At 24.9% G+C, this 13,289-nt stretch overlaps 2 protein-coding genes across 3 annotated transcripts in view; one reads left to right on the top strand and one right to left on the bottom strand.

The window, feature by feature from the left end:
- LOC126899720 (pseudouridine-5'-phosphatase-like) overlaps positions 1–13,289 on the bottom strand; it is a 113,962-nt gene that overhangs the window by 41,934 nt on the left and 58,739 nt on the right. The gene's annotated exons all lie outside the window — the stretch shown is intronic.
- On the top strand, positions 3,365–10,941 carry LOC126899713 (uncharacterized). 2 transcript variants are annotated; one of them, XM_050674821.1, is made up of 10 exons: positions 3,365–3,533; positions 3,597–3,914; positions 3,976–4,263; positions 5,105–5,158; positions 5,289–5,467; positions 5,526–5,820; positions 6,362–6,520; positions 8,435–8,602; positions 9,967–10,134; positions 10,456–10,941. In XM_050674821.1, exons 2-10 carry the CDS (start codon positions 3,699–3,701, stop codon positions 10,789–10,791), a joined length of 1,863 nt encoding a protein of 620 aa, XP_050530778.1. In that variant the 5' UTR covers positions 3,365–3,533; positions 3,597–3,698; the 3' UTR covers positions 10,792–10,941. The 2 variants fall into 2 exon arrangements, with proteins under 2 accessions (XP_050530778.1, XP_050530777.1); XM_050674820.1 differs by having other exon boundaries at positions 3,365–3,914.

The raw sequence follows: 13,289 nt of genomic DNA, 5'->3' as shown, positions 1-13,289 counted from the left end.
TACGATAAAGTAGGGTCAAATTCTTGATAACTTGAGATTAAAATCGAAAATATGGTAAATATCCGTAATTATGGTACTGAAATGTAATTTCTAAAGAGAACAAAAACAAAATTGAGCAAATAAAAACCTTTTGGTAAAAATCTCGATGAACCCTTTTTTCAATCTGTTAACAATTTTTTTGCATTGAAATATGACAGCCCTAATTATATATCTGTATCCATCATGCTATCAACATTTTGTTATTATAATATACTAGTCTGACACTAGTATATATACCTATATATCATAGGCGCAATCTGGAGAGTCCCCCTAATTCTGTCACAGCCACCTCCTCAAAAAAAAAAAAATATGAAAATTATTAATAATTTATATGAAATATTTTTTATGGAGAGTATAAATTAAGTTAGACTTTTAATAACTATACAAAAATAGTACTTGAATATTAGAAAAATGAAAATATTAGTCATCGAATGGATTTCATTACTTGATACTAATATTAATCAACTATAAAATTATACTATAAAATCAAAATTGAAAAAAAATGGACTACTACTATTTTTATTCCGTACCCTTAAATTGTAATATAATTTATCATGTATGTAGTAATACCCATCATAGGCAATTTGGAACCTATTTATTTTTAGGTACATAAAACTAAAGAGATCAAAGTGACAAAAAATTATTTTGTGATAATTGAATTAAAAAATTAAGAATTACGATCTCTCTAATGTAATTAGTTTAAGGAATTAATAATAAATAGCAAGTATTATAAAAAAATCCACTGCGGTCTTTAATTTGTCTATTTTGCATTTTAGTATTGCATTTATTTTATTTTTTCCAAAATATCATTTTGATACCTCTAGCAATTGGTGTTATAATATTTGTTGAGTTGTACATAATTTGACATTTTCTTTTACATATTTTAAAGTAAAGTTTTACTAATCCTACGTATAAAATGTTCAAAAATTAAGGAAACAGATCAATTGTTACAAACAACGAGAACAATAAAAACCCGTTTCCTTACTTATTGAACAACTTATATATTACAATATGAGTACAAGAATGTCATATATCGAAATTCGTGATATTTGACATTTTTATTTAATTCTTATTTATTCATTAAATTCATTTTTATTTTTATTTTTATTCAATTCTATATACTTTATTATTCTCTATCTAAATATGCAAGAAAATTGGTTTTTGCATATTTAGATAATATAAACTGAACAAAAGTTGACTTGATTTTAATATAAATACTAGAAATAAAGTAACACATAATGTAACTCTTGTAATTCTTCAGGTTTACTTTATGGAGAGGAGCGAATATAAAATATTTTTATCAACTAGTTTGGAAATAATTGTTACAAATAAGTTTTGTATTTAAGGATGTTTTATTTCCAAAGACTAAAAAGTATTTTTTTTTCTACGGACCAAATAATATACTGGAACATATTTTTATTTATGTAACCCAGTGCTCGAATTGGCCAAAAATAAGTAGGGGAGCTCAACTTAACAATTTGAAAACTGCGTCCCTAGTATTTTGAAGACCTTTTTTTTTTTTTTTTACTCATTACTTTATTTAGTATTTATTAATAAATCATATTTCATTATTATACTAATATTAAAAAAAAAAAAAGAGGTGGTATTTTCCACCGTCCTCCTGTCCCAATAAAAAAAAGTAGTTGGGGTGCGCAAAAAAATTTAAAAAAAAGGCGCTACGTCCCCCTGCGCACCCCCCCAATTCGAGCACTGATGTAACCTATGACGTAATATACTTGAGTTACATTATAAATAAATCATTATTTTATTATGATTAATAATTAATATATTAAACACATAATTAAATATATTTTGTCTTATAGCATTAGACGAAAAATATCTTTTTAACATTTGTCATTTTGACAACTCCAACTTGTATCAATTTTTTATTTATAATCTTTAAACATAACTATGTACAAGTAGTTTAAAAATAAATTATAGTTAAATTAAAAAACAACGTGTAATACTTTTTTATTTAAACAAAATCAGTTTAGCAATGGTTACATTTCTTTATGTGCACACAAACAGAAGTGAGAAAAATATATATAATTTAAAAAAAAAACATATTTGGAAGGCGATCGATCCCCCCTCCCGGATCTACCAGCTTATTTTAGGTTGAAACTTTAAAATCGTTTGTCTCTAACGATTTTTTTTCAAGATACGGCCACCCTCTCGCACTTAGTGCGATATGCTTATCTCGAACCTTAGTTTTACTAAATTGTTAGTAGATAAGAGCTATAAACCTCTTAGGACCGTTTTTAATGTCATAATGTAGTGCAATGTACAATTATAACAATCTTTGTAAAAGCTTATTTTCCTAATATTTGTAGAGCAAAAATGGTCATTGAAAAATGTATGGTAGTTGAATGGAATAAAATAAAAGTAAAAAAAAAATTGTCCTACATTATGCAATTAAAAAGTAGACAACTGAAATAAATTTAAGTAATTTATTCTTATTACAAAAGAAGTCGAATCAGCAGTAGTCTTGTTTATTTTGTGCTTCTTACATTATTAATTATTAATATGTACGGTACATATTAATAATTTAAATGTATCAAGTAAGATCTCCCTTCTTGATTGATTAAAAACAAATCATTACTTTATAACAGTAATCAGATATTTTTTTAAATATCATTAATTCAATAATGAATATTTTTTAATAATTCCCGAATATTTCTCTTACGTTAATACTTAAAAATCTTAAAATATGTTAAAAGCTATTCTAATAATTAGATCTCTACATGCCATAGACTAGTACACGATTACCGATCAACAAGTTAATTGCATTCAACCACTTGTTTCTATAAAATAATTTTCTCAATTTAATGATAAAGAAAAAATAATTTCAAATTTAGTTATAAGGCATAGGTCATTTTCCAGAAAATTACATTATTTTGTATTATTAAACCTATCTGCATCATCTTTTATATTCAATCTGTGTAAGTAATAGTACATCTGATACTCTATTGTGATAATATAAAATAATATTGTTCGTATAAAATTATTATTATTTTAATGATTGTTGTTGTTTTCATTATCTTGGCAATAACTATGAAAATTTTTCGACAACAAACGATTATTACGCCGACAACGGACAAATTCAATATTGAAGCATTGAACTGTCATTTTTCGTTGTTGTAATATATTACATGTTTATGAACTACGATAATAAAGGAGTGCAATTCTTGATATCGTATGGCGGTTCATCTGGATTTCCCAGAGAAATATAGTTTTATTTTTAGCCCTTGGTCGCTTTGCTGCTAGAACCGGTTGTTGGCATACGAATCCGTTATCTCTACGGCCACCGGTTGTTTGCGTGCCGGTGGTAAAGTGGAATCAGTTACCCTTACGGTGTCGCCGCTCCTGTTGACCACTTAAAATCGTTTTGATTAATCAACACAATATACTCATAAATCTCGTTTTTTTGCCCGCGCTCAAGGTTTTAAATTTTGATCCGGTATCAACATTTCTGATGCCGGAACATACAATTTTATGTATTAATTAATCCTTAGCAATATTATTCCAGTTATTTGAATTTATCAATTTTTTTCCGATAGTTTGTTGAACGCGGACGAAGATGATCTAAGCAACTTCATGTTGAAATGTTTTTTTGTCTACTGTGAATATAGCCTCAACTTTTTTTCAAATAAGAACTAAGTATGGCTAAAAAACGCCGTGGTGCCGTTGGCAGGCCTCGTAAGCCTAACAGTGGCAACAAAAGTGGTTCACGTTTATCATCTGTGTCCAAACGGGTTGTCAATTCCGTTCATAAAAAATCGCAATCCCGAAAATCGATTTCTTCTAATAAATTAGTTTCGAACAATAATAGTACTACATCAAAATTTGATCAAGCTGTTCTGCCTACCGTAGTTCAAGTAATTATATTTATATAGCTGTATATTGAAATGTTTTAATTAGAATTTATTTTTTTCCAAGTTATGTTCTGATGATCCTGTTGTAACCACTTCTAACAATGGTAACAACACAATTTCCAAGTCAGGAAATTGTTCTGGCGGGTCTTCAGAAAAAACAACTGTTTGCCAGCCCCCTATTGCCAAGACTACCAGCCAGCTTCTTAGAAATATGCTTCTATCTACTGATCGACTCCGAGCTAAATCTGCTACTTCAAGTTCATCTATTGGTCTTCCATCTAATACATCTAGTAGTGTACCTGCTTCTACACTTGTTAATAACCCTCCATATTATTATGATTACTATCAACAGGTAAAGTTATTAATTTATCTAATTCATATTTTATTTTATTTAGGTAGCTAAAAAAAGAAATAGTCAATTATTAGTATATTTTGAGTAATAAAAAATATTTTAATAGAAATTTTTATTGAGTTATATAATCATTATTTTACTTGCCATTACAATAAATTTCAGTATAACATTATAAAAAAGTCAAATACCATAAGACGATATTTTAAGGTATTAGTATCTAAAAGTCAAATTGATTGAATTAACTATATAAAATTGCTGTATTCAAAAATATTCTTGAGAAAATTACTTTATAGATCAAAATTATTTTTCACATTAGTTGTTTCAAGTTAACATATAGTAAAACATTCATATTAAAATTATATTCATTAAATAATAATTAATGGTTGTTTCAATAACTTTATACATTAATAGATATATCTCTTGCATTTAGTTGTTTTTGAGTTGTAATTTAAAGCCATAAATAATTTTTTCTTAATGATCCTGCTAATGATGCTGTAGAGATAAATATAAATAATTTATTTTAAATTCACTATTGTACTTTTTCTAAATTTTTAATGAAAATTCATTAAATAACTATCATGTAAGATTTTATTAGGAGTGTAAATGTACTATTACAGTACATTTGATATATGTCCTTTGTAAAATAATCCACAATATTTATATTTTATAGTTTTGAGAGCTGGAGTTATTTTTTTCAAAAATTACATGTTTTAATAAATAAACAAAAGTTTATTAGAATGTTTGTTAAAATATGAACCCGACATAAATCAAACTAATTGAAAAATAATTTATTCTTTATATTTTTTTATCTGCACTAATGAAATATTGAATTTATTTCTAGTATGAAAATGGGCCTCTTAACCTAGAAGTGATGACACCTCGTAAATCTTCAAGGGTAATTGATATGTTGTATTTTTAATAAAAATTCATTAATTGCTTTTTTAAAAGTTTTCCTGAAATGTCTTAAAAATAATTTATTATTATTTTTTTAAAATTATCTTTTGTTCTTGGTTATTATTGTTTAGGGTAAATGTTGGAATAGTAGAAAATCAAATGCTAACTCAGTTTCTTTGTCAAAATCACCTGCTAATGTTAATAGAGGTAACTTCTATACTCCAGCAGATTTACATGCATTTCCTGATATACCTCAGTTGGCTGATGTTGATGTAGCTGCTAGCTTGAGAGGAGAACGGGATTGTATATTGTATGTTTCATGATTTTATTTTAAAGAATTTCTCATTCTTTATTGCTTTATCATATAGAAATGATCAGATAAGTGCTGACGAGGAAGATATAACTAGTAATACTCATATGTCATGTGTTGATGATCATGATGTTGAATCATCAGCAACTGAAGATACTCTTAGTAATCAATCAACCACAGATAGTGAACATCGTGATTTTGATCAGCGATGGGCTACAATGATGTCTTCTTCAACAGCAAGATCAGTTTTTGATGAAAATAGTGGTGGAGTTGGAGATACTGGAATAATGATGACGCCCTCATGTTGTGGTGACACATCAACATTAGATAGTGATGATAGACTTATTGTTGATGTAAGTGTAATAATTGATATTAATTATAATGTTTATTAATTTTGTAAATCATTATTTTTTTTTAAAATATAAATAACGATCAGTAAGGAAAAGGGTTTTTATTTTTCCCATTGTTTATAAAAATTAACCTGATTTCCATAATTTTTTTATATAAATTTGGAGTCAATCTTTCTATGAATTAATTTATTAAAAATATTTCAGTTTTTTTCACAGGTTTTAAAATGTTTCTTTTTTTAACGACATATTGTTTAATTGAACCAACAGTTTTAATTATTATAGCAGTGTTAATTGATTACACATTTTTAAAAACTAATTTAATCAGATTATGTATTTATCAAGGTGTAAGTTTTAAAACAAAATGACCAAAATTTCCAGTAGCTATAATTTATTTGAATTTTTTTTAGATAGACATTTCAAACTATCAGAATATTATAAAATATTGATACAATAAATATAAATTATTGAATAAAATTTAAAATTATTAAAAAATAAATAAATAAAAATACTGATTTTTTATAGTGAAAGCTTTATTTCATTACAGGAATCCTTGTTTCTTAATAATGATTTGATGCACATTCAAAATTATATCAGTGATACTGTTGATGCTGCCAATGAAGATGCTATAATACCTTTACCTGATACAACAGATGTAATATGCACATTGCAATATTATGAATCCCGTTTATTAGCTGATCATCATGTAAGTATTACCCGTAGCCCATACAGGTAATTTGTTACTAAAAACAATGAAAAAATTGTCAATATCCTCCTTCATAAAGCATTTTCTGTAGTGATAATTTTTTTTTTTAAAGAATTAAAATTTAATACTATATTAGTTACTCTATTTAACCTTGAAATTATTGTTCATTATTATGATTTAATTTTAATTATTCATAAATGATAACATTTAAAATTACATAAAATAAAAAAACTTCCAACGAAGAGTATTATAAATTAATAGAAAAATTGCAAAATTTCATATGGTTTTAATTTTCTGATGTCTTGAGTATGATTAAGAAGTTGAGCTGCAGCTTTGTTGACGTGCAAATGATTTTTATGTTCTCATATGTACCATTGAATTTCCTATCTGACTGTGGGTACTATCATATCTTTGTGAATATTGTCATCTTACTCATAAATATACGGGTTGGTAATAATATTTAGTATTATGTTTTGCATAGTTTCATAGCATAGCACTATAATTAGGTACCAATTGGTTTTAAGATAACTGCATAAAGTAGTTTTTTGTGTTTCTATTGATTGCTGTGATTATTTACAACCAATTAACCAATACATATTATTTCTTTTTCATTTTATTATCTTAATGTGAGTACTCCAGTTTAGTTTAGGGTATAAAGCAGGTATTCAATTAATTTTCCTTGTGGAATTATTATACCTTCGATAATTATTGAGTTAGGCTTTGTTTTAGTTGATCGAAATTCAACCAACATTTTAGAGAGGCTTATTATATGTGATTTTCCCTCCCTAAATTGTTGTAATAAAATGACATATGTAATTTTTCAGAAATTTTGAAAGGGCTAAGGTCTATCCAAGAAATAAATATTCAAAAGTTATAGAAAAAATTCTAGTTAGTCCAATCCAATTGATCCAAAATTTTTTTTGAAAAACCCGAATATTTAGGCTACAAGGTTTGCTGATAGAAAAATGTGATTTCTTATAAACTTATTATTTATTTTTAAATCATAATTTAAACTTTGAAGTAAAAGTTGGTCAAAATAAATTGTAAAAAATTATTAATTTTTAATAATTTTTATTTTTCCCATACAAATTAATATTTTGTAAGATAATTGCTTAGATTAACCAGTGTAGATGAATTTAATCATTATTTTTTATTTTGTTCATAAAAAAAAGTGAAGTTAAAAATTTAAGAAAATTTATTAACTATTAACTTATTTTAGATTTGATGCAAAGCTGAGAAGGTATTAATTTTATTATGATGTGTTTTTTTTTTTTATTTTATTTTTTTGTGTCTGTGAACGCTTAATCTCAGCTCTTACTAGACCGATTTTGATGAACAATACGTCAAAAGATCACAAATCATATCTAGTCAAAGACATTACCATCAAAAATTTAAAAAATTTTCCTCATTCCCCTAAACAGGGTAAATTCCCCCAATAATTACAAATTTAAAAATCATGCATTTTAAAAAATACATAAATCAATTCTTTTCTTTAATGATAAATACTTTATATATATCTCTTTCATTCGACAAACTTTATTTTTAAATCTGACCATTTCCCTTTATACAGATGGGTCTCAAACCTTTAAAAATGCGTATAGAAAGTAGAACTTTTTCAATTTAATTTTTGAAAGTGTTCTGGAAATACTGACACTTTTATATATATCTTAAATTAAAGCTTATGTAATATACTTTATTTTGGAAAAAAATAATTTGACCTCTGGATTTGTCTTCATGGTGAAAATGACTACCGTATTCAAAATTATGCTATTTTTGTGTTAAAATTCTGGGTTTTGTATTTTATTTTATATTTTTTGACCTAAGTTTACTTTTTATTATTATTTTAGCTTCAATGTTATGTTTAGCAAATTATAATTTTACAAAAATATGTTTATTTTATTTATCTTTTTGAAGTTACAAAACATAAATGCGGAAAATTTATCAACAGTCGTTAATGCAAATGAAAATGGGCAACAATATCATCATCATACTTTGGCTGAGTTTGCAAATATGCTTCCATGTCCAGTGGCTGGATGTTTGTGGTACTCCCACTCAGCTACATTGTATGTGCATTTATTTACAGTAAGTTTTTATTATTTATATGTAAAATGTTTATCCAAATGTAATCTCATGCCGGGTGGTTGCAGAAGCCATGGCCTCCACTTACCATTGACTATAATACAGGTGTAGCAAAATGAATATCAGGGTTTTCTAATGTTATGATTTCATAACTTTATACATGGGTAATTAATAAATATAAGCTTTAAAATTCAATAAGGAAACATTGTCTTTATTTTAATAGGTAATTTTTAATTCATAACTTTTTATTATAAATATTATTTGTCTAAAAATTGATATAACTAAAAAGTTAATGGTAATTTAACATAGCATTAAATATTATAAACAAAATATTTCTATTTTAATTATAGTTAATTAATTGTTATTAATATTTATTCAAAAACTCAATGATATTTTCATAACTTTACTTATTAATTTTATAAAATAATTTTGTATAGTAGATTTTAAGAAAAAGAATGTTCAAAATTGACATTTTGTCAAAGTGTTTATCATACATTTTTTTTTACATTTTTCGTAAATTAAAATTTTTTTTTTTTGAATAATGAATGAAAATATTATTTATTATAAAATTTGTTTGTCTCAACATATAACAGTTAAAAACAAAGTAATACCATATAATGACTGGAGTAAAGTTGTTAGTTGTCAGTACATACAGGACCATCCTATAAATAGCAATTACTGAACAAAGGAATAGTACACAAGTAATTTTATGACCATTTAAATAAAAAAATGTGTACATTCTTACACCACCTCCTTTTTTACTTTTTTTTTTGTTATAAATAAAAAATGTTACAAAATTTGCAGTTTATTATTGATTAAAAATAATTTGGTTTTTTTTTAACAATTCTAATTTCTGATTTTGTAAATGAAAAGCAAGTTTTGAATTTACTTAAATTTCAATTATTTTATGTCAACCTTGCCTCTACCTTATAGTGTTAAATTTTAAAATATCATAAATTTGATTAAAATATAATTTCAAAAATGAATTTGTTACCAAATAAAACTACGTGTTTAATTTTACAAATTGCTTTTTTAGTGCTTTGAAATTGATATTAATTTTGTTACATCCAGTATATTTTCAAGTAATAAGAAAAGTCCTTAATATGGCTAGATAGAAGTTTTTCCTAATACTCTTTTAAATAATTTATTTTGAATCAAATATTTAATTTTTTAGATGATTTTTTTGTAAATATTTATTTCACCTTAATCATCATTCATATGTTATAGATAAAAAAATGTTTAGCATATAGCAGCTAATCTTAACATTTTTTTTATTATTGTTAATATCTTTCTAATAATGTTCTTGATTATATTTGAATATTTAAACTTAGTCATAATGATATGAATAATAACTTTTGTTTATATAGTGTCATCAAGAAATGATATCTTACGGAAGTACAATTACACATGCATTTCGACGTCAAGATGTACGTGATTATTGTTTTTATACACATCTTCAATATGTTCAAAATACTGTATATATTGTTACAGTGGCTTATGATTGTTATAGTCGTACTTTTGTCGCAACAATACAGGTATTTAATTTTGTATAATCTTGAACATCAACTTTTGTTTGTTTATAATAAGAAATTAAAATATTTTGTTTTGTTTTTTTAAATAACATCAGGCTAATATAGTATATATTTTTAATATTTTTATTATTGATGATCTAATTTAGGGATGAACAATTCATTTTTCAGATAAGCTAAATGTTTTAAAAAAAAATTTAAAATACTACCTACAAGAAACTCTTATAAGTGCTTTTTTTTTTTTTTTTTTTNTTTTTTTAATCATAAAATATTTAAAATTTTTACGCGCTAGACTTAAAAAAATCATAATCGTAAAAATTGTTTCAGCATGTATCATCATATGGTGATAATACAAGTGCTTCTTCAACGACAGCAACATTAATAGCTGGTGGTATTAATAATATACCACCTTCTGGACTTAACTATAATAATACTAGACAGCAACAAAATCATTGTGAACAGCAAGGTCATTCTTGGACAGGACATGTACAACCATACACAGTTCCTTTAGATGTGTTGCATGCTGATGGCCGTTGTTTATTCATAGATCCGGCTCCATCTGCTGTTGTTGATCATATAATTGTTGGTGTACACCTTTCAAATTCAGTAATGCCTTATGATCCAGAAACAATATCTACATCATCAATGCTTGCTTGTCTTTGAATAAAATAATGGTTATATTGACTTAGAACTATTTTATATAACTGACATTTTAACTTTGCTTTTGATTACTCATTGAGTTCCAATATTTTATTTTTTTAAATTATTATAAATTTATTTTCTGTTACAAATTTAAGATTTTTTCTTTTTTGTTACTATACTAATAAAAAATATATATATATATATATATATTAATAGTGATTTNAAAAAATTTCTATAATTTTGAATGTGTAATATTTTACGTTATGATAATATTTATATGAAAGTAAAGCATGCATTACTAAAAAGCCCATAATATGATAAATCAAATTATTATTTTATATAAAATATTGTATTAATATTTTTCTATTATATTATTATTTTTTAATTTATATAAAATGGTGTGATAGATACATCAACCTTAAATTTTGTTTTATTAAAATATATATTGTTTGATAGTTTATTACGGCATATTTATTGTTAACTAATATTTTTTCTACAAAATTCCTATACTAAAAAAAATGTATAGCTAATGAATTCCTATTATTTATTATATAATTGATTATTTATAGGTCATGAAAATACTATTTAAGAATTCTATTAATTAATTGCTCTTCAAATTAGATCATTAAACAGGAGTATTATATGCTTTTTTTTATTTTTGTGTGGATATAATAATTTTATACTTACCTTTTTGATATTTTAGCTTTTGATTTCCTTTTAGCCAAGCATTGGTTAGAGGGGACCTTTCAAATAAAAATCTAGTGGGATTTGTTTTCATTTCAACCCAACCCATTTTCAAAGAATTTTAGATTCGAAGAGAAGCTGGAAGGTATCAATTTTACTATGATGTTTTTATTTTTGTATTTTACCACTTTTTCTCAGTTCTCACCGAACTGATTTCATTTAACGATACGTAAAGAGATCACATCATATCAAGTCGACACACATTACCCTCAAAAATTGAAAAAATTTCTCTCGTTTCTCGTAAATGTGGGAAATTTTCAAAAAAAAATACAAGTTTAAAAATCGACTAATTTTCCAGATTTTTTCAATTTTTTTACATAAAACTGCACCAACTTTCTTAAAAATGTCCAAATCAATATGGTTTTTTTTAAAGATACACGAAGTATTTACTTATCATTTGACATATTTCTTTGTAAATCTGACCTTTTATGTGTTCACAGTAGGGGATTCAAAATGATAACTTTTTCACAAAAAATTAACTTGATACTGTTTCAGAGTTACTGACACTTTTATATAAATTAAAGCTTATATAATATACTTTAATATGAAAAATTTTTTTTTCCTACCTTAGTTTGTCTTTATGGTAAAAATGGCTACCGTATTTAAAAATATGTTATTTTTGTGTTATAATTTTCGATTTTGTATTTTATTTATTTTAAAATGCCTTAAAAAGGATTTTGAGTTAGGAAAAATTGTTTAATTCATTTGATTTTTATCTCATTTAGATTCAAAACTTTAATGAATATCAAGGTACCCATTACTATAGTTTCCCCTCGTCTTTAGAAATTTCTTATTCATATTAAAATTATTTTACTATGTGATTTTTTAAAATGGGCAGGTAAAGGGTCAGATTTTAAAAAAATTATGTCAAATAAAAGGAAAATATTTAAGGTTTTTATATTAAAAAAAAATTTTGATTCGTTCGTTTTTCAAAAAGTTATGGTAGATTTGAAAAAAAAAATTCTAAAATTAAAGGGTTTTTACCAACATTTCGTGATAATAATTTCAACAAGATTAAAATCATGTTCTTTTAGCGTATTGGTCATTAAAATTAGTCAAGTGAGAGCTGAGAAAAATTAATGGCAAACACAAAAAGAAACCATATAACAAAATATGAATATTGGTAACTGTGATTTGATACTGTACAGCATAGTTGTCATAGATGGATTCTAATTTTTACGATAAACTCATAAACTTGTATATCATATATGAGATAAATAAAATTATTAATACTGTACTGTTCTGATAATGTATGGATAAACTTGTATACTTATTACCATGTTGGAATTGATGTAAAACTTATCAAACATTCCTCGATAAAATGTACAAAATAAAAAGTTCAAAGTAAAAAAAGTACATTTGAACAGTAAGTTGATTATAAAGCCATATTTACAAAAAATATAAAAATAACTAACATAATATCAAAATCAAAAGTAGCTAATAACCAAATCAATTCATATATAACTATAACATGTATTAAATAATAATTAAAGAGAAAATAGATTAAAAAAAACGGTAGCACAGTGGGGTCGAGGCACAGTGTGGACGAGGCATAGATGGGACAAGTATAGATGATATCTGACAGTGATTAAAATCACTATCATAAGAAACGCTTCGATGCAAATCTGTAGATAGTGTTTCCTTTAGAGAAATTGGTGAAATATTTTAAAAGCAACATGAACTCTTATTTCTTTAATTATATCCTGATTAGTAGTTCTTTGATTTTAAAATATAATATATGAATAAATACTAATTATAGTTTTTAAATTTAGTAT

This window comes from Daktulosphaira vitifoliae, unplaced genomic scaffold (assembly GCF_025091365.1).
Source record: "Daktulosphaira vitifoliae isolate Bord-2020 unplaced genomic scaffold, ASM2509136v1 Scaffold_2, whole genome shotgun sequence".
NCBI classification, from domain to species: Eukaryota; Metazoa; Arthropoda; class Insecta; order Hemiptera; family Phylloxeridae; genus Daktulosphaira; species Daktulosphaira vitifoliae.
Note: the sequence above shows the minus strand (reverse complement) of the source record. Positions and strands in the feature narration are given on the sequence as shown.